The following is a 25,359-nucleotide window of genomic DNA, read 5'->3' as shown; positions in this document are numbered from 1 at the left end:
ATTATTGCTTAGCAATTTGTTCTTAATTAGTGAAATTCTATCAGCTTCCATTTACTGACTGTGGATCCTAAGTGTTTTAATCACAAAGCAGTCCTCCTGTGGACTAGGCAGCTGTCACCCGTCCCCCCCCCCCCCCCCCCCCGTCACTGGCAAGGCAACTAGAAACCCAGAGAGGTTAATAAACACAGACAAGGTCACACAGCCAAAAAACAGCAGACAGACCATCTTCTGTCCATTTCAGCACTAATAAGCCCTAATAAAAGTAGCTAGAAAACTAAGTTTACAGAGTGAAGGGGCTAAAAGCAGATGTCTTGGTTCAAGTAATTGGGTAGTTTGGGGTGAGCCGGTTCAGGTACAGCTGTATCCAGGGTTTCAGGAATGCCACCAGAGCCTCTGGCTTCCATCTCAGCGTGTTGCCCTCTGACGTGTTTGTTGGCTCTGCGAGGAGGCAGCACGATGCCCCACACCCCGCATCCCCAGGGGCCCAGTCCACCCACGAAGACATCACAACAGAAAGAGAACTTCCCTGCCTTTGGGTCTGGTCCAGCCTGGCATAATTGATTCTTTTGTGCCCCCTACTGTGGGGCAGGTTGCTGTGATTAGTCAAGTTTGGGAGGGGCACGAAGCTGGACACAGGGCTGGAACCACAGCTACCCACAGCCAGAAGGGAGCTTGGCACCCCTGGGGAGAGGAACATCCTGTCTGTTAGGATAAAGCTTGAAGGGAACCTTGCATGGATTCCATTGCAGGCAAGGGTGACCCGAGGGTAACCGAGGCAGGGGACAAATACGCCAGGTAGACAGAGCTGAAGAGTTTTATTATAAAGTGGAGGGAGGGAGAAAAGAAAAGAGAAAAAGAGACATACACAGAGGCAGAGAGAGGACAGAAGAGAAGAGGGAGACAGGAAAAGTCCTGTCTGCCCCAAGGGAACAGCGGGAAAGAGAATGAGAAGAGAGCAGGAAAGAGAGCATAAGTGGATAGGGGTCTTTCTTTTAAAGGGGTCCTTTGCACCTGTGTGCAGACTCGTACTCATGGAACCCTGGGCTGACCAGAGTACTGAGTGCATTCTTCCAGGTGACAGGGTGACTCAGGCCAGCATAATGCCTGAGTCCTTACACTGCCTACACCTGTCTCACCCAGACAGCAGGACTCTGGAGGTCAGGGCAGCCCAGCTCCAGTGAGGCAGACTGACTTCCATCAGCTCATTCAAAGAAAATGGGAGGGAGAGGGCTCTGCGACCCCTTCAGAGAACACAAGCCCCATCAAACACTCCAGCTGATGGACGTCATAACACCCACAAATACCCCTGATGGTATTGATTCTTCCCTGTGCTCCAGGCCTGTGCTCCCTGCCTGGCTAGTGCACAGTTATTCACAGGTCCCCACTTACTGGTGCAGCTCCTAGTCTGAGGAGAGGGCTCGCTGAGGGCCTGAGTTTGAACCTGTAGAACTCAAGTGAATGCATAAGGGACTATAATCCCAGAGCACTTGCAGGGGGTGGGAGGTGGAGACAGGCAGATCACCAATCTTGCAGCATACCTGACCTGGCCTAAGAAACAAAAAAAAAAAAAAAAAACAAAAAAAACAGCCAGGAGATTGTCTTAAATAAGGTGACAGGTGAGGGCTGGAAGCTGAGGTTGTCCTCTGACCTCCACATATGCACAGGGGTACACAAACAGACACACACACACACACACACACACACACACACACACACAACACACACACACACACACACCAATGTGCTTATGCAAACATCACTAGCACATATGAAAATAAGAGACAATTCTTCTGTAATCCCAGGCCCTTTACGAGCGTTCAACAGATCCACAGAGCTAGAGGGACCTTATGGGACAACAGATATACATAGGATTTCTAGAAACTTCCATCACATTCTAGTTATTACACCAAGTGCTTGGTATATGTTCACACGTGTAGTGCAAAAATATCACAGCCATCTGAGGGTCAGGCCTGTGCGCTACCCCATTTTAGAGATGTTTAAATGGAGGCACTTTAAGTAAAGGGACTTGCCCACCTGCACATAGCAGGTAGCAGGTGGCATCAGAATCTAAAATCGTCCCTTAAAAACAACATTGGAACTGCTTTTCCTTTTCAGGTCAGGGAGGGTAAAATTGGTTTCTGTTTATATGAGTTTTTTTTTTTTTTTTTTTTTTTTTTAAGCAATTCCCTAAAACTTATTTCACACCCTCCCAAGTTTAGGCGTTCTTTGGGGGAGGGGCCTTGCTTAGAATCTGCGTTGTCTTGCTCATCTACAGGGTTGTGCATCTGGAGGTGGGGCGTTGCCAGGAACCTCAGCCATGTGAGGTGGGCAGCACACCTGGGAGAAGGCAGGCTCTCTTGGGGCGTGGGTGGGATGTGAAGCACGAGCATAGCTCATTTCTCTGGGCATGGAGGAGGCTGGGGTTCTTCCTCCTAACATCCTCATCCCATGAGAAGGGTAGGTTCCTGGGGGCCTGGGGCGCTGGTACAGGAGGTAAAGGGGTTGGTAGAAACCTCATCCCCTGCTTAGAACACCTTTCTCTGCATTGGGGCAGTGTGTGTGTGTGTGGGGGGGGTTGGCCAGTCCTCAAATCCTGGGTCAGGGAACCATGCCCAGTACCTATTTATATCGAGAGGGTAAACCATTAACTGTGGTTCAGTCCCCTGAGCCATGGACCTGCATCCTGCAGTCCAAACACCTATTTAGAGAGGGTGAGTATTTAGAGAGGGTGACTAGGGAGTGGGAAAGGAAAGATTTCTCAACACTCTGCAGCCTCTGAGACCCACTGCTGTCTCATTTCATCCGTCCCTCCCACCTGCACCCCTCCCTGCCATGGGTCATCCTCCTCAACCTGGCTTTCCTTATCTGTGCATGGGGAGGGACAGGACAGACTGGAGGAGAAGGTGATAGGTCTGACCTGGAGTCCCATCCCCCAAATAACCTCATCCCCTCTCATGCAGACCTTCCCCAAGGCATGCTGCTGCACATTGACGTTAAGGATCTCCTTGGAGGCACAGCTGTGGCTTACACTGAGGGTCCCCTTGGCACAGGACCTTCTGTCACTTGGAATTCCATCACTGCCCTGCGCATCCTTGGAGTCCCCAATTACCCTCTCCTTTATCCCTGGCAGTCTCTTCACCTCCCTTATGTGTGTGCCTGTCCCCCAATGTCATGGTGGCGTCATGCAGGTGCAGCCTTTGAGTGCTGCCTTCTTCAGCCTGGTAACTGGTCAATGAAGGTGCAGGTTCCTTTGGCTACTCAGTTCTCCTAGGGAGCCAGTGTGTGCCAGGTGGACCGGGAGAGGTGGCTCGTAGAAACATAAACGAGGCTGGGGAGCCAGGAATTGCCTTTGGCCCTGAATATGATGTTCAGTTGCAGGGGGTCTTGTGAGTAGCTGCCTGGCTGCCCTGCTGCTGGGGTCCCCACCTGAGAGAGCTTGGACTCCCCGGCCTTAACTCAAATCCTGACCTCCATGGGCTTAGTCTCATTGGGAACACAGGAAGAATGGTGATACCCATAATGCTCCATCACTCACAAACCCTAGGCTTTTGCTTCCCCAAGCAGGTGCCAACATGGGCTGTCAGGGACTTAGCCGGGCCCAGTGGAGGTTGCAGGCCTCCGATGAATGGTGGCTCTGGGGACTTCTACTCAAGCCTGTGTACTGGGTGTCTCCAACCAGGAGTCCCTATGGGTCAAGTCCCATATGTTTGCCCACCTTTGAGACAAGATATTTGTTTTAACACCTTTAAAGGGTTGTAACACCAAAATAAGCAACTATGTGACCTAGGCTCATAGTGGCCTGCAAGTAGGTCTCCCAGGTTTAGCAAATGAATTCAGAATGTCCAGTTGAACCTGAACTCCAGAGAGGCAGATGAAAAAGATCCATGTAATACTCTGTATGATATCTGAAATGTGCTTTTATTAACATGTTCCCCCTGCATCTGATATCTGGGTGGGTGGGACCCGTCTTCTAAAACCTAGAAAGTTTTGTTTTTCTCTGAGCCTTTGTGGGAAAACTCTGCTGGCCTTGGCCTTTGACATACAAAGCCCCATCAGGAAGAACAGGAGCTGGGGACAGTTCTGGGAATGGAGCTACCGAAGCCATCAGGGAGTGTCATTGGTAACAGCCTCAGAGTGGTCACCATCATGGATGAGCACCTGTTGTGTACCCATTGGGCTCAAGGTCTCCAATAGTCATTCCACAAACTCAGAGTGTAAGAGTCCCAGCACGGTGGGATATACCAAGGACAGAGAGCATGCTGGGAGGAATGAGAGTACATTCTAGTTGATATTAGAAAGAGGGTTGGAGGATCCTTCCAAGGAGCAATGTAAAGTGGAGCCCTAAATAAGGGGTAAGGGCAGAGCTGTTTGGGGCCCCCACCTTCACCATGGGAAACCCATGCTAGAGGCTACCCTATGAATGACAGGATTTAACCTGGGCTTAGGAGTTCCCAAAGGCTCCTTCCTGCACTATCCCTGTCCCTCAAAGGCCTCTGTTGATTTGATGCAGCTCTGGGTAGGGTCCTGGGGGAGGCACTCTACCTGAAGATTCTGGAATTCTTAGCCTAGTTCTGTGGGCTGGAGCAGCAGGTCCTATCCAGGTCAAAGGCTTCAACAACCCAGGACACTGGGCAGGAGAGAGGAATGTGGGAATCGATTTGGAACCTGGCAGAGCTCCGGGTGGGCTGTGGGAGGGTGTGGACATGTGGTGGGCATCAAGTGGGCAACAGTAGGCCCAGGAACAGCTCTCCACCTTGGGAGACTCACCTGGCTTCCTAAGCTGCCCTGACTCCCTCTGGAGAGCTGTTCTGTGCTGTTTAAATATTTACAGGTGGGACTAGGGAGGGAGGAAGGGCAGGGCTGGTGTCTAAATGGAGGCAGGTGTGGAGGCCTACGTGGAGGGGCAGGGCTGCTGCTGCCCCAGGACCAGCTGTGCCTAGGCAGCCCTGAGTGGAAACTCACTGGTTATTCATATAAGGCTTGTGAGAACCCCTTGTGGAGAGCCCATGCCCTCTTACCTTTGAGGCCCCTTATAGATTTGCTTGAGCCTTCAGCTCTGCTAGCTTCTCCAAAATACATTCAACTAGATAGCTTTTCTTCCTGGCTGGCTTGTCTGTTTTGAAACAGGGTCTCAGATCTTCCTGCTCCTTCTCCTGGGTGCCTGAATTTCGGGACTGTGTCACCATGCCCAGTTCAGGATGGGCTCTTAGACCCTTTGGTTTTTCTTTTTCTAAGACTGGGTCTTTCTAAGTAGCCCTGACTGTCCTGGAATTCACTATGTAGACCAGGGTGGCCTCGATTTCACAGAGATCCTCCTGCCTCTGCCTCCTGAGTGCTGGATTAAAGGTGCACCACCACCACCTGGCTACTGTTTTTTTTTTAAATTAACTTTATTTAGTGGGTGGATGTTTTGTCAGAATTTATGTCTGTGCGCCATGTAACTGTCCAGTGCCTACAGAGACTGGAGATCCTCTGGAACAGTAATTATAGACAGTTGTGAGCCACTGTTGTGTGCTGGGAACTGAACCCAGGTCCTCTAGAAGAGCAGTCAGTAGTCTTAACCTTTGAGCCATCTCTCTGTCTCCCTACCCCTCCACCCCTGCACACCAACACACACACACACACACACACACACACACACACACACACACACACACACACAGGTTCTTAAAGGGCTAAGCATATTTCAAAAGGAAGGAACTATGCTGGTAGGGAAATGCAGCCAGATTCCAAACACCGCAGTGGTCACTGGAAAATAGCTTATCGATCGTGCTGACCATTGAGGCCTCCCTAAAGGTCCCTGCAGGCTTTTGCTGGCAGGGTCTATTCTGGACACCTCTCCCTCCTGAGCCCCCAGTACAGTGTCTCTCTTGGTCTCTGTGTGGGACAGACTCCCAGCCTTGGCCTGTGGCCCCTCTTCCATCTCTCATCATGCCACAGACCCCCAGGCGAGAATCCCTTCTCATGGAGTTTCCGGCTCCTTAGGTGTTCAGACAGAGCTGGAAGCCGAATGGCAGTGAGAACTGAGCTGGAATCCCTGTGCCTTTTCCAGTCTCTATAACCCTTGGGAAAGTGCCTCGGCTCTGAGTGTCACATACACAGTTCTTTCTCTCGATGTTGTGACTGGGAGCCCACTAGAGATGAACACTCAATCAGTTTATAGCCAATTGAAAGTCTTTATTCCTGTTGGCCGGGACTACACTCAGGTATTTGGGACCCAAGTATAGTGCCACGTGTTTAAAGTAAGGGATTTTTAAAAAGTAAAACCCTCATCCCGGTATTTTGCCCAGCAGGTTGAGGGAGAGCTTTGCACAAACAAGCAGTTTAAGAGAAGCTAATCTAAACAACCTGGGGCATCATGGCCTTGGGTTCTAGAATATGGTTGGGCAATTTTCCAGGGGGCTTTCCACCAAGGAGATCAAATTCTAGTTAAACCTAAAATGGCCTAGGCAAGAATCCAACATGGAGGAATCTCTGCACTGTCTTGCCCTATCACAGTGCTAGGGTGGAGTCCCCACACATGCTAAGGACATGACCGATGCCTGCGCCACGCACCTTGATCCTCTATATATGTAAAGACAATGATGCCTGTATGAGCATCGAGGAAGGTGTTGTTCACAAGCATTGAGGCCATAGAATATGCTCAGTAAAACCTCTCTCTTCCTTAAAACCGAACAGTAGCTTGTTGTGAAACAAGGACCTTGGGTTGTTCTCCTCAGACCTTGGGTGAATTACCCAAAAAAGAAAAAAAAAATCCCATGCCTTAGTTTCTCCACCCGTAAAGGAAACTGAACCCTTACTAGGATAGTTGTACTTGCACATAGTCTCTGAAGTGTGCTGGGGGAGTGTGGGGTTGGGAATGTAGGTCAATTGGTAGAGTTGTTGGTGAGCTGGAGGCCCCGGATTCCATCTATAACACCACACACAATAGGAGCCGGGATTCAGGCCTGTAATCCTAAAATTTACTTGGTGGAGAACAGGGGGAATCTGGAGTTCAAGGTCACCCTCAGCTACATAGAAAGTTTGAGGCCAGCCTGGGCTACATGAGACCCTTCCTCAAAAATAAATAAGTGCCTACTGTGTGCTATGGTACCTTGACTGCCCTTTCGTCCGTGTTGTCCTCACAGCAGTGCAGAGTCCCACATCACAGAAGGGCACCTTGAGGTGCCAGCTGGGTGGGTCTAGAAAGCTCAGACAAGGTCTGTGTGGCTTTGGGGTGGCACCTTCATCACCCTGCGTGCTCAAGATCAAATCTTAGAAAACCCCACAGCCCCTAAGGTTAGAAATGTCAACCCAGAGTTACTGCCCCCCAGCAATCCGGGGCTTCATGAGCCTAAATTTTCTGGGTTGAAATGGTCCAAGCCACACCTGGGAGCCTGCTGAGATAAAAAGGGCTTTGGCCTCCAACCATCCTCCCCAGACTGCCCTGCCCCTGGTCTGTCCAGGGGACTTGTCTCCCTTAGAGTGGGCATGGCCTCGTGCCCTCTGTGTGAAGACAGTGCCCTCCTCCAAAGGCTTCGGTGACCTGTGGGAGGGAGGCTTTGCCCCTCCTGCCATTCACCAGCCTTTTTAATTTCCTTTGCAGGCCTCGGGCTGAGCTTGCCATTAACTTCTGTGAAACCATTTAGCTAGACCTGGAGATGAGCGAGGTGGGAGGGTCTCAGTGGCACCCACCCCTACTGCTGCAGTCCCTCTGCCACCCCTCATCCCACCCCATGTGACAGCCCTGGGCTCTGTGCTGTGTAACCTCAGGAGAGGGGCTGGACCTCTCTGAGTTTCCTTTCACGGCCATCAACAGATGGCTTTGGACTTAATTCAGTGTGTGTGTGGACAGTCCGGTCAAGGTGCCCATAGGAAACAGATGGTTCCCTGAAACTGCTCTGAGGAAAATGAGTTTAATAAAGAGGTTATTGGTTAGAGAGAGGGAAGGCGGCTGGGAGTTAGTTCTCAGGCGGGTGAACCAACAGTGGGGACCAGGAACCAGCAGCATCATTCATGATTACCTGGATGGGGAGCAGGAGAGGAGGGCTCAGAGGGCAGCCATGCAGGGATGGGCTCGGACAAGGTTCCTTCCTTCCTGGGGGAGCTTGGTCGATGCCTCCTCTCATAGCCCCTGCCCCTCTTCCCTCTGGAAAATGGGTATGGAAACCCATCCCCTTCCTTTTTGATGTTCCAATGCAGTTTGAGCATGGGTGAGAACTGCCCCACTAGTGAATATTCTTAGCCTGGGCCATGTAAAGTGAGTCTGGGGGAAGGGCCAAGAGTTGAGCTGAACTTCTGTGGTTCCCTGGGCCTCTTATCCCACCCAGATCGTTGTCCCCAAAGCCTCCAGGATGGGCCCCACCCCCACAGTTCACTCTCTCGTGTCTTGCACTCAGATCTGACCAATGAGACAAAGGGCTCTTCCCACCTGGCTGTGATTTGGGGGTGGTCTTCTGGTCCCTGTTATTCACCATGATGCTCTTACTTCTGGGTCCCACACTCAGCAGTGCAGCTCTGCTGTTCTGGATGGAGATGAGTTCAGGATCAAGGGAGGGGCGTGAGCAGAGGTGGTTGAAGGGGCATGGTCCCTCTGTGGATGCCTGGGGCGGGGGGAGCTGGGAAGGCCCTTCAGAACTGCCCAAGGGAGACAACAGTGCCAGTTCTTATACCCCACGGACACCAGAATTGGTCTACCCTTGGAAGGAGTGGGGCGTGGGAAGAGGAAGATGCTCAGGAGCTGGGTAGCTCATTGGTTCAGGCAAAGGTACAGAGATGAGGAGGACATGGTCCTGATGCTGCAAAGGGTGGTGCTTCCATTTGCTTGGGCTGCTGTAACAAAATACCACAGACGGATGGACGCACAGAGAAGGAATGTGCTGAAGATTTGGAGACTGTGAAGGAAGGACCGTCCAGACCTGTCTCCTTGGCTTCTAGATGCCATCTTCTCTCTGGACCGTCCGTCCTGTGTCCCTATTTCCCTCTTCATATGAGGACACTGTTCATACTAGATTAGGGGCAACCAAAGTGACCTAATTTTAAACATTTTTTTCAAATATGATCATATTCTGAGTTAGTAGAAGGTGGTGTTTTAAAATAACCAGTCCGGGGGAAAGGAGATACAACCCAGCCAGCACAAAGCCAGTCAGGGAGGTGACCTGCCACAGCAAGAGAGTTTGGGGCCTGAGAGAAATATCAGGGGAAGGAATGGGAGGAGACGAAACATTCTAGAAAGCAGAGTGGGGCAGGTCTGAGGTGCCCACTGCAGAACTTACCAAGGCTGGTTCTTTGTTTGCCTCCTTCCCCCACCCCAGCCCTAAGAGAAAGCTGGGGACCTGCCACATGTCCTGAGGAGGCTCATGGCTTCCTTTGGAGACACACAGCAGATGGGGCCTGGTGTCTCTGCACACAGGCAGGCAGCAGAGCTGCTGCATCAGAGCAGCCCTGGGGGGACAGGCAGATGGCTGCCTCCAAAAAACAGGAGGACACTGGCAGCAGAACCACGCCTGCCTGAGACACAGCAGCCACTGCAGAGTCGTGGCACATCACACTGTGGGGAGTGTCATCCAGTTAGCAGAGTCCCTCAGCTGTCCCAGGCTAGATCAGCTTGGGGGAAAGGCTGGGCCAGGACTCAGGACATTAGCTTGGTAGAGCCCCACCCCTGCTGGGTCAGCAAGCTACTTCCCAGCCACCAAGTCTAGCCCTCCACTCTCTTTCATTTCTCATTTATTTGCTTTTCTTGCATTATTTATTGTGTGACAGCATGCATGCAGAGGTCAGAGGACAACTTCTGAAAGTCCATTCTCTCCTTCCACCATGTGGGTCCCTGGGGATCTAATTCAGATGGTCAGGCTTGGCAGCAAGCACCTTTACCCACTCAGCCATCTTGCTGGCCCAATATTTCATTTCATCTCTGCTTCAGTCTTTATTATCTCCTTCTTTCTGTTGCCCTGTGTTTATTTCTTCCTGTTTACTAATTCCTAAGAAGTAAAGGTAAGCCCTCCTTTTAACATCGTGGTCTCCCATTATACTTTTCCTCAGAGCTATTCTCCTGTATCTAATAGGACTCATATCTAGTAGGTCTCCCACCTAGTAGGTCTCACACCTAGTAGGTCTCACATCATCTAGTAGGTTTCACATCATCTAGTAGGTCTCTCTCACATCTAGTAACTCTCTCTCTCACCTGGTAGGTCTCTCTCACCTAGTAGGGCTCTCTCACCTAGTAGGTCTCATAAGAATCTGGTAAGTCTCTCTCACATTTAGTAGGCCATGTGTTTGTGATTGTTCCAATTTATCTCAAGATCTCTTCCAATGTCTCCTGGGACTTCTTGGACTGGCAGATAAGCTATTTCATTTTTGCACATTTGTGGATTTTCCTGTTTGCCTTTCTGCCTTTGACTTTCTGTTTCCTTCCACGGCACTCATGAAAGATTCCGCTGGCGGTGTGGCTCAGTGGTAGAGTGCTTGCCTAGCATGTGTGAGGCCCTGGGTTCAAATAGCAAAGTCACATCTGTAAAGCAGGGTGATGCCCTGGGTCTTGCAGAGGGGTTCAGGCTTAGATTGGCTCCCGACTGTTGTAGCTGGTCACTGGTGGATGGGCTGTGGCTGCCAGGCTGCCTCTGAGCACTTAGTGACTGTGTGGCAGTGCTGGCAATGCTCTGTCCCGTGTGTGCCTTCAGGAAGAGACAGGGGCTGCAGGGGCTGCGGTCACCTAAGGCTGGTGTTTGGTGAGCTGTAAGAAAACCTCAGTGGGTGGGGTGGGGAGTCCGGGACTTGGCTTCCTTTGTCCTGTGTTAGAGGTCCTGTGATGGATTTCAGACACAAGCGTTTGAATCACTTCTTGACCTCAGGCTCAAGGTGGGGAAGCTGAGGCCCAGGGAGAAAGGCTTTGCTTGAATCTCACAAGGCCTCTGGGCACAGTGGTGTGCAAGCCTGGGGAATCCAGAGGGCTTTCAAACCTCAGAGGTCACTACTGTTCCTGAGGCCAGCTGTCCTTTCCCAAAATGACCTTGCATGTGTCCCGGAGTCACGCAACAGTGCATGGCAGGGGCCGAGTGCTATGAGGACAGCCATAGCCTGTGATGGAGACCCAAGCTGGTATTCCATTTTCATCTGTTCCCTCCCTCCCTGGCATGTGGACTCTCCTGAGCCTCTACTTCCCAAAGCTCACAAACCTGCTGGATCCCCATGCAGGGGTTTGAACCAAGGTTTCCAGGATCCCATAGTTGACTGTCCCCATGCTGCCCCCCCCAATTCCTTTATCTTTGAACTCACTTACCATATATCCAAGGGATCTTTATTGAGCACCTAATATGCACTGTGGATAAGGCAAAGGTCAAGGCACAGGGACTTACACTCTGGAGAGGAGATGCAGGTAGGAGACCACAGGAATCAGAGCAGCAACAGCAGTGTGTCCTTTGAAGGATCTGTGTTGGAGGTGGAACGAGAACAGTTTTGGAAACTGTGGACAGGGGAGGGCATTGTGTGTGATATCTGGAAGAGGTGATAAACTGTACAAATTAAGTGAAGTGGGCAAAGTGTAGCTTTCAGCCACAGATCTGCCTGAGATGAAGAGGCTGTGGAAGGAAAAGGGGGTTACCCAAACACCCAAGACAGCTTTTGGACAATTCTGGGGGTACAGCATAGGCCCTGGGGTGCAGCACCCCATCCGATCGTTCTCTCCCACCCCTGTGCATTCTGCAGGTGAAGCAGATCATGGAGGAGGCTGTTACCCGAAAGTTTGTCCACGAGGACAGTAGCCACATCATCTCCTTCTGTGGTAAGTGGCGGCCACGTGGCCACGTGGCCAGTGACTGCAGTGGTAGAGTCAGTGGGGAGCAGCTTCCTGGCTGGGCTGCAGCGGGGGAGGTGCACCTGTGAGCCAGCTCTTGCGTCATGTTAGGCTCTGTGACTCTGAAGTTATTTTGGGACCCCAAAGCCACTCTGCGGGAGGAAGTGGATTTGGATGTGCAGAACTGTGGGGGAAGGGGTTGAGGATGCCTCCTGCGTCCTGCAGAGGGACCAGCAGGGCTCGTTCCACACTGACTCATCCCCGTGAGACACAAGGAATGTCCTCGGTCATCTCCTCCTTCTGGCTTTGTGTAGTGGGGGGGGGGGTGAAGAATGGAGCGAATGGGGATGATTTTAAAGGGGCGATGAAAATCAGTAGGTAGAGTGCTTGGCTCAAATGCACAAAGCCCTGGACCCAGCATCACATAAATCCAGGTTGGTGGCCACTCCTGTCACCCCAGCACTCCAATGGTGGAAGAAGGAGGATCAGAAGCGTAATGTTATTCTCAGCTACATATCGGTTCCAGGCCAGCCTGGGCTACAGAAGACCCCGTAACAGATAATTAGGTGTGTGGGGAAACAGCCACTGAGGTGTCTTGAGACTCACATTTAGCAGACTGAGTCTAGAAGGCTCGGGGTCTGAGGTGTGACTCAGACCCCTCTGCAAGCTATCCCTGCTCAGGAGGAGACAGGTTCCCTGTGTCTGAGGCCACCTCCAGCTCATGGTGAGGGGGCTGTTTTGAAGCGAGACCTCCTGTCTTTATCCTTGCAACTTTAGTAAGGGGAGTGTCTCATTGGACGTGTACAGTGGGGTCCCCTCTAATTATGGCCTTGTGAAGATACCTTAGCAAAGATATGTAGCCAGCGTGCCCACTTCCATCCCCATGACTGGGGCCACCACTGGTGGGACTGACTACATGTGGAGCATGGTAGGGGCCAGAATCTCACCACTTTGTAGCAGGCAGACCTGAGTTCAAATCCCACCTCTGCCTCTTCCTGTTGGGTGCATGTCCTGGTTTGCTTTACATTTGCTGTGATAAACACCAGGATCAGAAGCAACTTGTGGAGAGGATGTATTTCCACTTATACTTCTAGGTCACAGTCCATCACAGGGAAGTCAGGGCAGGAACCTGGAGGCAGGAGCTGATGCAGAGGCCATGAAGGGTGCTGCTTACTGGCTTGCTCTCCATAGCTTGCTCAGCCTACTTTCTTACAGAACCCAGGACCACCAGTCCAGGGATGGCCCCATCCACATTGGGGCAATGATGATGGTAATGATGGTGATAGATAATGATGGTGATGAATGTTGTCTTAGGGTGTCTATTGCCATAATTAAACACCATAACTAAAAGCAACTTTGGAAGTTTCACTTATACCTCCAGGTAACAACAGCCCATCATAAAGGGAAGTCAGGACAGGAACTCAAGCAGGGCAGGTACTCAAGTATCCGGGGTCTCAGGCCAGGTTCGAGGTCACCCCAATCACCAGGCGGATTCGAGAGCTTGCTGCAAACTGCACGAGGCTTTATTGTAATTTAACGAACTAACCCCATGTTAGCTCGGGTCTTTCACCCACCCGCCATGGCAGACGGCTAGAAAAAGACGGCTCCTACGGGCTCCCAAAAGATCTTATAGGGCAGCGTAAGGGGAGTGTCTAGGGGTACGCACAGGCTCACGATTGGTGTGCCTCCAGGCTTGGAGGGCTTGCCCTGTGTTGATTGGTCAACTGGTTGTTATGGCTCATAGGCCCTCCCAGGGTGGTTGCTATGCTCTCTACGTCATTGTCGTGCGCTTGTCCGTAAAGCACACCCAGGGTCGTAAAGCATAGCGCCACCAGCTAACTTCTGATTGGTTCCTTGTCACAAGACAGGCATCTGACCTTTTAGTGACTAAGGTTCCTTGTCACGAGACAGGCATCTGACCTCTAAGTGACCAAGGCAGGTTTATGGCAAGCACGTGTTCGGCTGTTATGGCTGCCAAAAGGGAAGCCGGTTCCTTCATTCCCCCATTTTCTTTTTTGTAAATTCCAATCATGGAATTGCTGTCTCTCTAGCATCCCCATCAGGGAGTGATAGATACTGGCATCCCCATGCAAGGGAGTTCCTTTTGACTTAGCATTTTAACCAGGGAAAATGGACGGCGAAATTCTTTTCCAAACTGCTTCTGCTGACTTTGGGACGAAGTTAGGGACCCCAGAAGGTTGAAATGCTAGTCAAAAGCAAAAAGGAATTTAGGCAATGGGGAATTCATCAGGGGCTTCTGGTTAGCAGACACTGTTGCAGAGACAGGGGGTGTCCACATCAGCTGACTGGTTCACATCCACAGCAAGTCCAGGGCTCGCAGTCTACTTAGAACAGCCTGTAGTCCGCAACTGATACTCAGATGTCTGCCAGAAGCAGAAACCTGTTTAAGACATATTTAAACTAGGAACAGAGGTTAAAGCTTATTTACTGAAGCCCACAGTGTAGAAAAAGCAGATATTTGGATATCTGTTTAAACAGCAGGAACATACTTAGCAAAAACTACAGATTTGGGCTATAAGCATGTACATTTTTCTTCTGTCCAGAGTGCCAGGTATGGATTGGACAGAGGTGCCTTTGGCCTGATGAAAAGCCCTTTAAGTTTGTACTTAGATGACAACCAAAATAAACTTAAAAACCTTGAGCTTGTGTCTGAACAATAGATAGTTACTATTTTATCAGCTAACATACTGACTAGTCTATAGTGGATCTGACTGCCTGATGCTGTCAAGCTGACAACCAGTAATATTTCAGAGATCTGAGAAGGGTATATTTTATCCGAATCTACTGAAAAGTGACAGAAGCCAGTCTATATACAGTTAGCCAAACCCAAGTTTCTCCATTACCGTTGGAGGCAGCTGTCTCAAAGAACAGCAATCTTCGCCAGGCCTATACTGTGAGAGGTTTTTTCCTCTCTGTGGAAGAGGGACATGGAAAAGACTGACCTTGTTTTGTCTAGGCAAAGGGGTGCAATCAATTTTCCAGTGTCCAGCAGCTTTGTCCACAGTCTCGGCTAGGTTCTGGCAGGCGGCAGGTATCACATCTGAGCATCTTGCTCACTGGTCCAGGTGCAGGAACTGGGGTGCCTCGTAATCTTCTTTGGAGACTTTGGGTCACTGTCCGGATCTGGCAGTCTGTCTGACATTATAAACTTTAAAGATAACAATTTAAATGCCATATTCTGAAGATCTCTGAAGCATTAGAGGTCTGTTTGTCTGTTTTAGTTACTTTTCTTAAGCACACATTAAGCATACAGGTGGCTAGGTAAGGTCTTATTTCTGTAAATGATTTAGTCTGACTGTAACTGGTTTTAACTTAGTAAAATGTTTGAAACAGCACAGCTGAACTTAAAACTGTATAGAGCTACCTTATATTCCTTAAACAGTAGCTTAACTTCTTTCTGAGGCAGGGTTTTTCTGTGACTTTGGAGCCTGTCCTGGAATTCGATCTGCCGGACCAGGCAGGCCTTGAACTCATAAAGATCCATCTGCCTCTTACTCCCGAATGCTGGGATTAAAGGCGTATGCCACCAACGCCCTAAACTTGAAGGTGTGTCATCAACATCCTGAACTTAATTTCTGAAAACACAAACTGTACCGTCTTATATAGATCAGTATCTTTTATAAAACAAGAACTTTACATTGTCAGGCTTTGCTTAGAAATAATTCTAAATTGAAGCTCTTTAAGTACAAACATTAATAAAAACAAACATTTGAAAACTGGTTTTAAAAGAAATTTAAATTCCCTTAAGGTTTTTCTGTAATATATAGAAGCATTAACATTTTAAATCTTAATTGAAAAACTTGTTTCTAAGATGGTACCTCTAATTTTCATGTGGTCACCTTTAGTCAAGATGGCGGTTTAAGTATTTTTTAACTTTAGCAAAATGGCGACCAGTCAAGTCATGTGACCAGTTACAAAATGGCCGTAACTTGCTTTGCTTAACATGCTTAAGCTTATACCAGGAAATAGAACATTTTTAAAACAAGTATACATAATTTACTTGAGAAATAAACAGGACTTTTTAAAAACAAAATCAGCTTAATATGGTTAAAATTTTAACTTATATTACCATTTTTAAAATTTATTTGTAGACATGAGAAACCATAGCACAGTTTACATTTTTTTTAATTTGTAACAACCTTTTCTCTGACCTTCGACAACTTTTCTCTGACCTTCTACAACTTATTTTAACCCTCTATAACTTTTACCATTTGCTTTAACTCTCTTTAACCTTTTATTTTATTTTTGACTTTCTTAGACATTCTTAGATAATTTTTTTCTCTTTATTACTTAAGTCTTTTACATTTTTTTTTCTCAGTCAACATAAAAATTTTGTCAAAGTCCCTTTTACAATTCTTAATGATTTTAAGGCCCCCCCTTTTTTTTTTAGAATATCCGGATCAGGACAGATGGTTCACCTGCCTGAGCTAGCTCCATGTGCTCAAGGCAGAGAGACCTGGGGTGGGGGTGCTGCTGGTAAACCCAGACCCTTGGCCAATCCAGGGGTGGGAAAAAGACTCCTGCGGCCCCCCTGTATACCATGTGTGTAGAGCACAAAGAATGCTGGGCAGCTAGGCAAATGGCAGGGACCCACGGGACCGGCAAGTGGGGATAGGGAAAGACTCACCTACATGGGCCAGGCTCAGCTGTAAGGGCTGCAGCAGTGGTTCGAGTTCAGAAAAGCAGCATCGGGGGACTCCAACATAACACATTCTAACCCGTGACACATGGCAGAACTCCTTTCCCGTGCCATGTGCTTAGGGCAACAAGAAAAGACCCCTGACCCATGCATGCCACAAATATGAGACATGGAGACATTAGACAGGACAGACATTAGACAGGACAAACCGCGGCAAAGAAATGGTGCCCCAAACCAAAATTACAACCAAACCTTGGACTTTCATCCAGGGTGGAACCAAGGTTCTCGCAAGTCTGCTTACCCTATGGTTCAATTACAAATTCTGCGCAGATCAAATACAAATTACAAATTCTGCGCAGATCAAATCAAGCAACCCTCGGACTTTCATCCAGGGCAGGACTTCAGGGTCTTCCCCAGAAGTCCGAATTACAAATACAAATTCTGCGCAGATCAAATACAAATCATGGCACCAAACCAACAACACAGCAAGAGACAAAACAAGAAACATAGAACATTGAACATATATAAGTTTCGAGCTCGAATCATCTTACCTCCAAGATCGAATCCACTCAGGTGAAGGGTGGTCGCAAATCCCGGACGAGCCCCCAAAATGTTAGACCCCCGAAAACTCAAGTATCCGGGGTCTCAGGCCAGGTTCGCGGTCACCCCAATCACCAGGCGGATTCGAGAGCTTGCTGCAAACTGCACGAGGCTTTATTGTAATTTAACGAACTAACCCCATGTTAGCTCGGGTCTTTCACCCACCCGCCATGGCAGACGGCTAGAAAAAGACGGCTCCTACGGGCTCCCAAAAGATCTTATAGGGCAGCGTAAGGGGAGTGTCTAGGGGTACGCACAGGCTCACGATTGGTGTGCCTCCAGGCTTGGAGGGCTTGCCCTGTGTTGATTGGTCAACTGGTTGTTATGGCTCATAGGCCCTCCCAGGGTGGTTGCTATGCTCTCTACGTCATTGTCGTGCGCTTGTCCGTAAAGCACACCCAGGGTCGTAAAGCATAGCGCCACCAGCTAACTTCTGATTGGTTCCTTGTCACAAGACAGGCATCTGACCTTTTAGTGACTAAGGTTCCTTGTCACGAGACAGGCATCTGACCTCTAAGTGACCAAGGCAGGTTTATGGCAAGCACGTGTTCGGCTGTTATGGCTGCCAAAAGGGAAGCCGGTTCCTTCACAGGAACCTGGAGGCAGGAGCTGATGCAGAGGCCATGGAGGGGGGCTTCTTACTGGCTTGCTCCTCATGGCCCACTCAGCCTGCTTTCTTACAGAATCCAGGACCACCAGCCCAGGGATGACGCCACCCACAGTGGGCTGGGCCCTCCCCTATCAATCACTAATTTAGAAAATGCCCAACAGCTTGATTTTTATGGAGGCGTTTTCTCAGTTGAGGTTCCCTCCTCCTCTCAGATGACTCTAGCCTGTGTAAAGTTGGTACAAAGTCTTGCCAGGACAATGGTGATAAGTAACAGTGATGATAGCAGTAGTGAGTATGGTGAGGATAGTGAAGATGGTGGTGTTGGTGGTGATGGTGACAATGGTGACTTTAGTGATAGTGGTGATAACGGTGTGGATGATGGTTATTCTGGTGATAATGGAGACAATGGTGATCACGGTGATGACGGTGAGGGTGATGATAACAATAACAATGGCCGCAGATGATGAACATGTTGATGGTGAGGGTGATGGTGATGGTGATGGTGGTGGTGATGGTGATAACAGCGAAGATGCCAAGAATGACAGTGACCACAGCTGATGAACAAGGTTAGTGATGATGACTACGATGTCGATAGTGGTGATGTGTTTCTTTAACTCAGGTGAGGGTCACTGGTGCCTCTCTTCTTGGCAGCGGCGGTGCCTAGTTCTTTGTGCAGACTCTAAGAGTGCCCTTGCCCTTTGTCCTGATAGATCATGGCATCCCGATAGATCACCACGCATCCTGCACACCCTCTAAAGGGGAGGCAAGGGCAGAAAGAGAGGGAGTCGTTACCCGCAGCAGTCACACAGCAGGCCACTGCTGGCTGACAGAGGATGTGAGCAAAGATGGCGGGCCTTGGTCCCAGCATGTGTTAACTTCGAACCTCTCTTGACTCCTTTGGCGCACCTTACAAGTGGGCATGGATGTAATTTCTCTGTGGTGTGTGTGTAGACAAGAGACAAGGCAGAGCTACTGACCACTGTGTCCCCACAGCGGCAGTGGAGGCCTGCGTGCTGCACGGGCTGAGGCGGAGGGCTGCCGGCTTCCTGCGAAGCAACAAGATCGCCGCTCTCTTCATGAAGGTGGGCAAAGGCTTCCCTCCAGCTGAGGAGCTGAGCCGCAAGGTGCAGGATCTGGAGCAACTCATTGAGAGCGCGTGAGTGTGGCATGGGGGGGGGGCGTCAGCTGGGACAGCCCTGGCGGGCGGGCAGTGTGCATCACCCCTCAGGTTGGTGAGAGCACACACCTTCTGTCTGTCTGTCTGTCTGCCTGTCTGTCTGTCTCTCTGCTTTCCCCAGACCCACCAGTCTTTCCCACCCCAGAGCCTTGGCAGATGTTGTGCCCTCTCTAATCTCACCTGATTCTATGACTAGTTCTGATTGTCACTCAGCTCCTCACTAACTCTGTAAATTCCACCCACTTTCATCTCCTCTGTCCCCTTGTCCTGTTTATTTCACTCTCAATTGTCTTCCTGTCTGTAATTACTCATTCATTATTCATTCCCCAACCATGAACTGAATTGTTGTCTGAGACTATGAGAAGAGGCCACCGCATCTATGTCCCCAGCCTCTAGGCAGTGTCTAGTTCCTGGTCCATCCCACAAGATGGCTATTGAGAGATTAAGTGCAAACTAGGAACCATGCCCTGTTTTATGTGTGTGTGTGTGTGTGTGAGAGAGAGAGAGAGAGAGAGATATGTGTATGCCCCGTGTGTGTGTTCATCCATGTACATGTTCACATATATGTTGGCACGTGTGTGTGTGTGTCCATGGGTTGACATAAATGTCCTCCTTGCACTGGGCGTTGGTGGCGCACACCTTTAATCCCAGCACTCGGGAGGCAGAGGTAGGTGGATCTCTGTGAGTTCGAGGCCAGCCTGGTCTCCAGAGTGAGTGCCAGGATAGGCTCCAAAGCTACACAGAGAAACCCTGTCTCGAAAAACCAAAAAAAAAAAAAAAAAAAAAAAAAAAGTGTCCTCCTTGACCACTCTCCACCTTGTCACCTGGGGCAAGATCTTGAACCCAGAACCAGATCTGTTGACCTAACCCACCCTGGAGAACTGCAGTAAAAGGGATTTGGGAGACTTGGCCATATGGGAAGCTGAAGGAGGCTGTGTCCAGCTGGACCATGGAGCAGTGGGAAGGTGGTGGGGTGAGGCCATGGGACCCTCATGGCTGTAGTTCACTGCTGCCTTCCCAAGGGCAGCAGGCTGTCTTTGAAGGACTGGAAGATCTAAGCCTCCTTGGCCAGCATTCCTTTCTGGGGGCGGGGGAGGGGGGAGGAGGGGAAAGAGGGAGGAGAAGAAGACAATGGAAGAGGAGTTAGCACAGAGGCTGACATCTGGCTTCCCTGCTGGCAGGGCTTACAGCCTTCCTTCAGCCTTAGCCACTCTCCGCCTGCTGTTTTTACTCTCCCCCCACCCCTCCCCCCATCCTCACCCCCACCCCCATTCTCACCCCTCTCCTCACCCTCCACTCCACCCTCAACCCCCACCTCCACCATCATCACCACCAGCACCCCAACCCTATCCTTACCCCCCACTCCCCCTGGCTCCCACCCATTACCCCACCGCACCATCACTCCCAACCTCATCCTCATCCTCACCCCTCATCCGAACACCAGGAGTGAGAAGGGTCCTTGTTCTGACCTCTTTCCTGACTGTGTTCTCTCTTCTCTCTGGTCTCAAAGGCGAAATCAGATCCAGGGCCTGCAGGAGAATGTGCGGAAGCTGCCAAAGCTGCCCAACCTGTCCCCACTGGCCATCAAGCACCTGTGGATCCGCACCGCCCTGTTTGAGAGAGTCCTGGACAAAATAGTCCACTATCTAGTGGAAAACAGCAGGTGAGAGACGCGCCCGCCTTGCTCTGTCGCCACCTGATGGCCATTTATGGGAACTGCACCCATGAGAACAAACATGCTCTTTCTTTCTTTTTCTTTCTCTCTCTCTCTCTCTCTCTCTCTCTCTCTCTCTCTCTCTCTCTCTCTCTCTCTCTCTCTCTCTCTCTCTCTTTTTTTTCCTGATGTTTGAAAAAGCTTACATAAAAAGCTTCCTGGATGTTTGAACCTGAACTAGTGTAGCTTGAAAGCTGGGGAGGATTCAGGTCTTGAATACCAATGTGAAAACAAGGACTTCACATTTAGGGGAAGATGGAGGGATCTTGGATTCCATCTTTTTGTGGTTTCCTCAACTTGGTCAATGACAGCAGGACAGTCACTCTACCTCTCTGTGCCTTGGTGGTCTCTTTGCCTACAAAGCGTGGATAGTTTACAGAGAAGATGTAGAAATGCATTTAGTGGGCTACAGTATGTCAAAGTTACACAATGACTCTAGACACTTCCTCCCCTAGCTCACATTAATCTGGTGTAAAGTTTTAATGTGTGAGACTTCTTGCTCAGCACCCATCCTGGCAACTATAACTACAGATCATTGTGAGCCACCACGTGGGTGCTAGTAATCAAACCCAGGGCCTCTACAAGTGGGAACTTAACCATGGAGCCATCCCTCCAGCCCATCTAACTTTTGTATCTCCTTATTAATAGTTATGTGTTAGATGAGTTTTCAAGAACTGGAAGTCATTCCACTGTTACCGTTCACAGTCAGGTGGATCCCCTCAGCATGGACATTGTATTGATGACATCACACATTTATCAGGGTCAGATTTCAGAGATTTGGGGCTTGGTGTTGACATTTGTTCTGACTATCGGGGTACGACAGCCTGTTAACCCAGCCTTTGAGTCTACGCCACAGCTAGACTGTGTTGTATTGCCTTGGTAGCAGAAGGACTGCATCTCCTGAGAACCTGGTTTCTGACTCCTTTGCTCTCCTTAAGTCCTCAGGGCTGTGTAGTGAGCAGGTGCCCATGCGCTCCAGGCCAGGTGGCTATCATCAATTGTTTTGCTCAGTCTATGAGATACAGTTACTGTCCCCTACGCAGCTGAGGCTCTTAGCTGGGGTCCTGGAGTATAGAACCTAGTCTGTCCACGTGTGCCCTCTGCTGGTCTCCATGCAGACCTGCATGTCCTTCCTTCCCACTAGTAAATACTATGAGAAGGAGGCTCTCTTGATGGACCCTGTGGACGGCCCCATCCTTGCATCTTTGTTGGGTAAGTCAGCTCTGGACTGCATCTGGCCCTTGGCTCCTGGGGCCCAGGAGCCTGTCTCTTGCTCTGGTGTCTTCTTGATGGATCCTGGGACATCCTCACTGCCTAGAAGGAGTGGGAACGGTCTGAGGTGGTTGGGTGGGAGCACTTTGGGGATTCCAGGTTCCCAGCCCTGTGTGCTCCACAGTGGGGCCCTGTGCCCTGGAGTATACCAAGATGAAGACTGCCGATCACTTCTGGACCGACCCCTCAGCCGATGAGCTGGTCCAGAGACACCGAATTCACAGCTCACATCTGAGACAGGACTCACCCACCAAGCGGCCGGCACTCTGTGTGAGATGAGCAGGCAATGGGAGGGCTTTGGACCGGGTCTGGAGTTGGCCTTGGGGGCAGGGAACAGGATGGGAGTCCTGAAGGTCATTCACAGGCTCACCCCTCTCTCTCCTCTCCTGATACCAGATCCAGAAGAGGCATTCAAGTGGCAGCATGGATGACCGGCCATCCATCTCCGCCCGGGACTATGTAGAATCCTTGCATCAGAACTCCAGGGCCACCCTGCTCTATGGCAAGAACAATGTCCTGGTTCAGCCAGTGAGTTTGGGATGGGACTAGATTGTGCTCTGAGGATTTGCTACAGGTTATGGGGGCAGGGGAGCCCCCTCTAACTCCAGGTTGCCTACCCATTAATTCATCAATTTACCCACCTATTAATTTATCTACCCATCCACCCATCTGTTCATTCATATATTTACCAACAACTCCATCTATAAATCCATTCATCAACCAATATAATCACCCACTCATCCAACTTCCATCTGTATGTTGTTTTATTTACCCAGAAGTGTCTCCATCCATCCATCCAGTCATCCATCCATCCACCCATCCATTCACCACCTACCCACACACCCATCCATCTGCCTATCCATCCACCTAGCCATCCATCCACTCACTCACTCTCCTCCATTTACCAATACGCTGCTACCTACATTATATATTTGCTTGTCCACCCATTTGTCCATTCGTCATCTATCTATTCAGCCTCCCACTTGTTCATTCACCCATTTGTCAATTTGTCTACGAGTAAACTATCATTCCTCCCTCCACTTCCCTGCATCTATATCCTATATCCATCTGGCTATGTGTCCATCCATAGTCACCTAGCTAATTATACATACATATATGCATGTATGCATCCTCACATCCATACATCTATATATAAGTACAAATGGCAATATCTCTAGCTAGCTGTCCTGCCAGTCAGATCTTCCATTCTCTGTATCCCCCCACCATTTGTTAATCTTTCTGCCCACCCACCATGTTGTCCAGTCTATCCTTACATCCCTGTCCACCAGGCCATCTGCCTGGCTATTCACTCTTGCTGTCACTCGGTAAACGGTGTGGCAGAGGCGTGGTATTGAGAAGGTGGTGCTCGTCCTCACTGACATCTGGCCGGTGCTCACAGTGCAGCTCAAGCTGCACCGACTGTAGAGATGGCAGTGTTGGAGTCCGCATAAGGGTCAGGATTGTGATTTGCTTGCACACTGGCTGCTTCATTGAATCGGTTGCCTTCTGTGCTCCAACAGCTGCCTGGGCACAAGGACAGAGTGTGAAGCATGAGCAGCCCCTGCCCTGAGGCAGTGTCCCTTGCTGTCCTCTCCTTGGGGTCATTGGGTTATAATTAGTATGCTGTTCCGGCTCAGCTGGAAGAAAGCAGGGAGAGGCTCAGGTCTATGATAGCAGCCTCTACCATTGGGTGACCCTGAGCAGGTCTTTCCACCACGTGGCCTGTCATATCTGCATCACAGTGGGTGCAAGAAACAAATTCCTCAGATTTAGGAAGTCATGAGTTTAAGATGCAGCCACTTTTCAAGCGACCAACTAGAACCTTTGAATGCTAAGGAGTGGAGTGCAGTCCAGGTTTAGAGGGCTTAGTATGCCCAAGGTGTCATCCACAGCACAGGGGGAGAGGGAAAGATGGAGGGAGCAGGAAGAGGAGAGGAGAGAGAAAAGGAGGAGGAGGAGGGGGAGGGAGGGAGGGAGGGAGAGAATGAGAGAAAGAATGAGTCATCAAGATATTGAAACATGACCATGCCAGGCTCTGGTGGCAGAGACGAGTGGTTGCCATGAACATATATGGTTCACAAAGCCCTAAGCATTTCCCATCAATCTCTCAACACAAAGTGTTTGGTGGCCTCTGGCCCAGCAGTTCCGGTAAGCACAGAGTGTTCACTGTCATCTCCGATGAGGGTCTGAAGGCCCATGGAACATACCATCTCTGCTTTTCAAAGGGACCTGGAACTGGGTGACCTGGGGAGATGAATAATGGACTGTCACCCTGTTCTCAAGTCCACATCACAATAGCTTTGCCATTCAAAGCTGAATCACGGGCTCCTCTGTCATGAGACATTTAAAAACGTACTCGTATGTCCTCCCTGCAAAATAACAGCCCTGCCAAGCTCAGCTGAGGGATGATTGACAGTGATGACTGAGCCTGGGTGTGATCGTGCAGCGATAGCCACTTCACAGCTGAGAGATGCCATAGGCAATCAGATGTGCCCCATATCAGGGATGGATAAGACTGCAACTCAGGGGAGGGGAGGGTCTCCTTCCCAGAAGAGATGGGATCATTTTCTTGCCCACCCACTGACTTGGAATAATGGGAAGTGGGTGAGAGGTTCCATGAGCAGATCCTGGGCAGTAGAGGGTCGGGCTGCTGGGTGGAAGCACAACGGGGTTGCTTGGATAGAAGTTTTCTGGGTAATATCTTTGGGATGGGATGCAGAGGTACCCCTTAAGATTGGCCTAGATTCGGGCCTTGTTTGTAAGGGGTGATAGAGTAGCACTCTCCTTTACTGGGTCCAAAGGAACCTTGGCGTGGAGACAGCCTCAAGAGGGAGAGATGGAGGCACTGGTGCTGGACTTGACTAAGCTTACCCTGGACGGTAGGCTGCAGGTTGCTTTGCTCAACCTGGCACCAGGAAGGATGCTAAGTGGCTTCCAAGTGGTTGCAGCAAACAGCCCAACACTTTTGTTCTGCTTCTATGTCCTTGAGTCAGACCTCAGGACCCTGTCCACCGGAGTCCAGCCCACATGGCCCAGCCTGAGTTCTCCTCTCTCTGCAGAGAGACGACATGGAGGCTGTGCCAGGGTACCTGTCTCTGCACCAGACAGCTGATGTTATGACCTTGAAGTGGACACCCAACCAGCTGATGAACGGATCTGTGGGGGACCTGGACTATGAGAAGAGGTAAGAGAACTTCACCTGGGTCACTCTAGTCTCCTAGACACAAGGATGCTCTCTTCTCAGGGCAGCTGGCCCTGCCTGCCATTCTGCCTGGTTGTTATGGTTACCTAGCCCAGCCTCCCTGCTGCTGTGGCCTTGGGAGCACCTGAAGGCAAATGGCAGAGCCTTGGGGATAGGTGGGGTCAGCTGCTCACATGCATACATCTACTCTCCCAAGCCAGTATGAGATGGCTGAGGGAGCAAAGGTGCCTTCCACCAAGCCTGGCAACCTGAGTTCTATTCCTGGGACTCGTCTGATGGAAGGAGAAAAGTGACCTCTGACCTCCACTCATTCAACATGGCACCCCCCATTAATTAATAATTAGTTATTTTTTT

General features: G+C 50.0%; 1 protein-coding gene across 1 annotated transcript in view; it reads left to right on the top strand.

Annotated features, from left to right (window-relative positions):
- Positions 1-11,347: 11,347 nt before the first annotated feature.
- Positions 11,348-25,359, top strand: part of Sgsm1 (small G protein signaling modulator 1) — a 47,243-nt gene continuing 33,231 nt past the window's right edge. The window contains exons 1-8 of the mRNA XM_035444167.1: positions 11,348-11,353; positions 11,683-11,758; positions 18,634-18,796; positions 20,328-20,480; positions 21,676-21,743; positions 21,928-22,073; positions 22,200-22,331; positions 24,863-24,987. Coding sequence (XP_035300058.1) covers positions 11,348-11,353; positions 11,683-11,758; positions 18,634-18,796; positions 20,328-20,480; positions 21,676-21,743; positions 21,928-22,073; positions 22,200-22,331; positions 24,863-24,987 — 869 coding nt within the window. The remainder of the gene's footprint in view (positions 11,354-11,682; positions 11,759-18,633; positions 18,797-20,327; positions 20,481-21,675; positions 21,744-21,927; positions 22,074-22,199; positions 22,332-24,862; positions 24,988-25,359) is intronic.

The sequence above is a fragment of the Cricetulus griseus genome, chromosome 4 (genome assembly GCF_003668045.3).
Source record: "Cricetulus griseus strain 17A/GY chromosome 4, alternate assembly CriGri-PICRH-1.0, whole genome shotgun sequence".
Classification (NCBI taxonomy): Eukaryota; Metazoa; Chordata; class Mammalia; order Rodentia; family Cricetidae; genus Cricetulus; species Cricetulus griseus.
The sequence above is the reverse complement of the archived record's forward strand: the minus strand, read 5'-3'. Positions and strand labels throughout refer to the sequence as shown.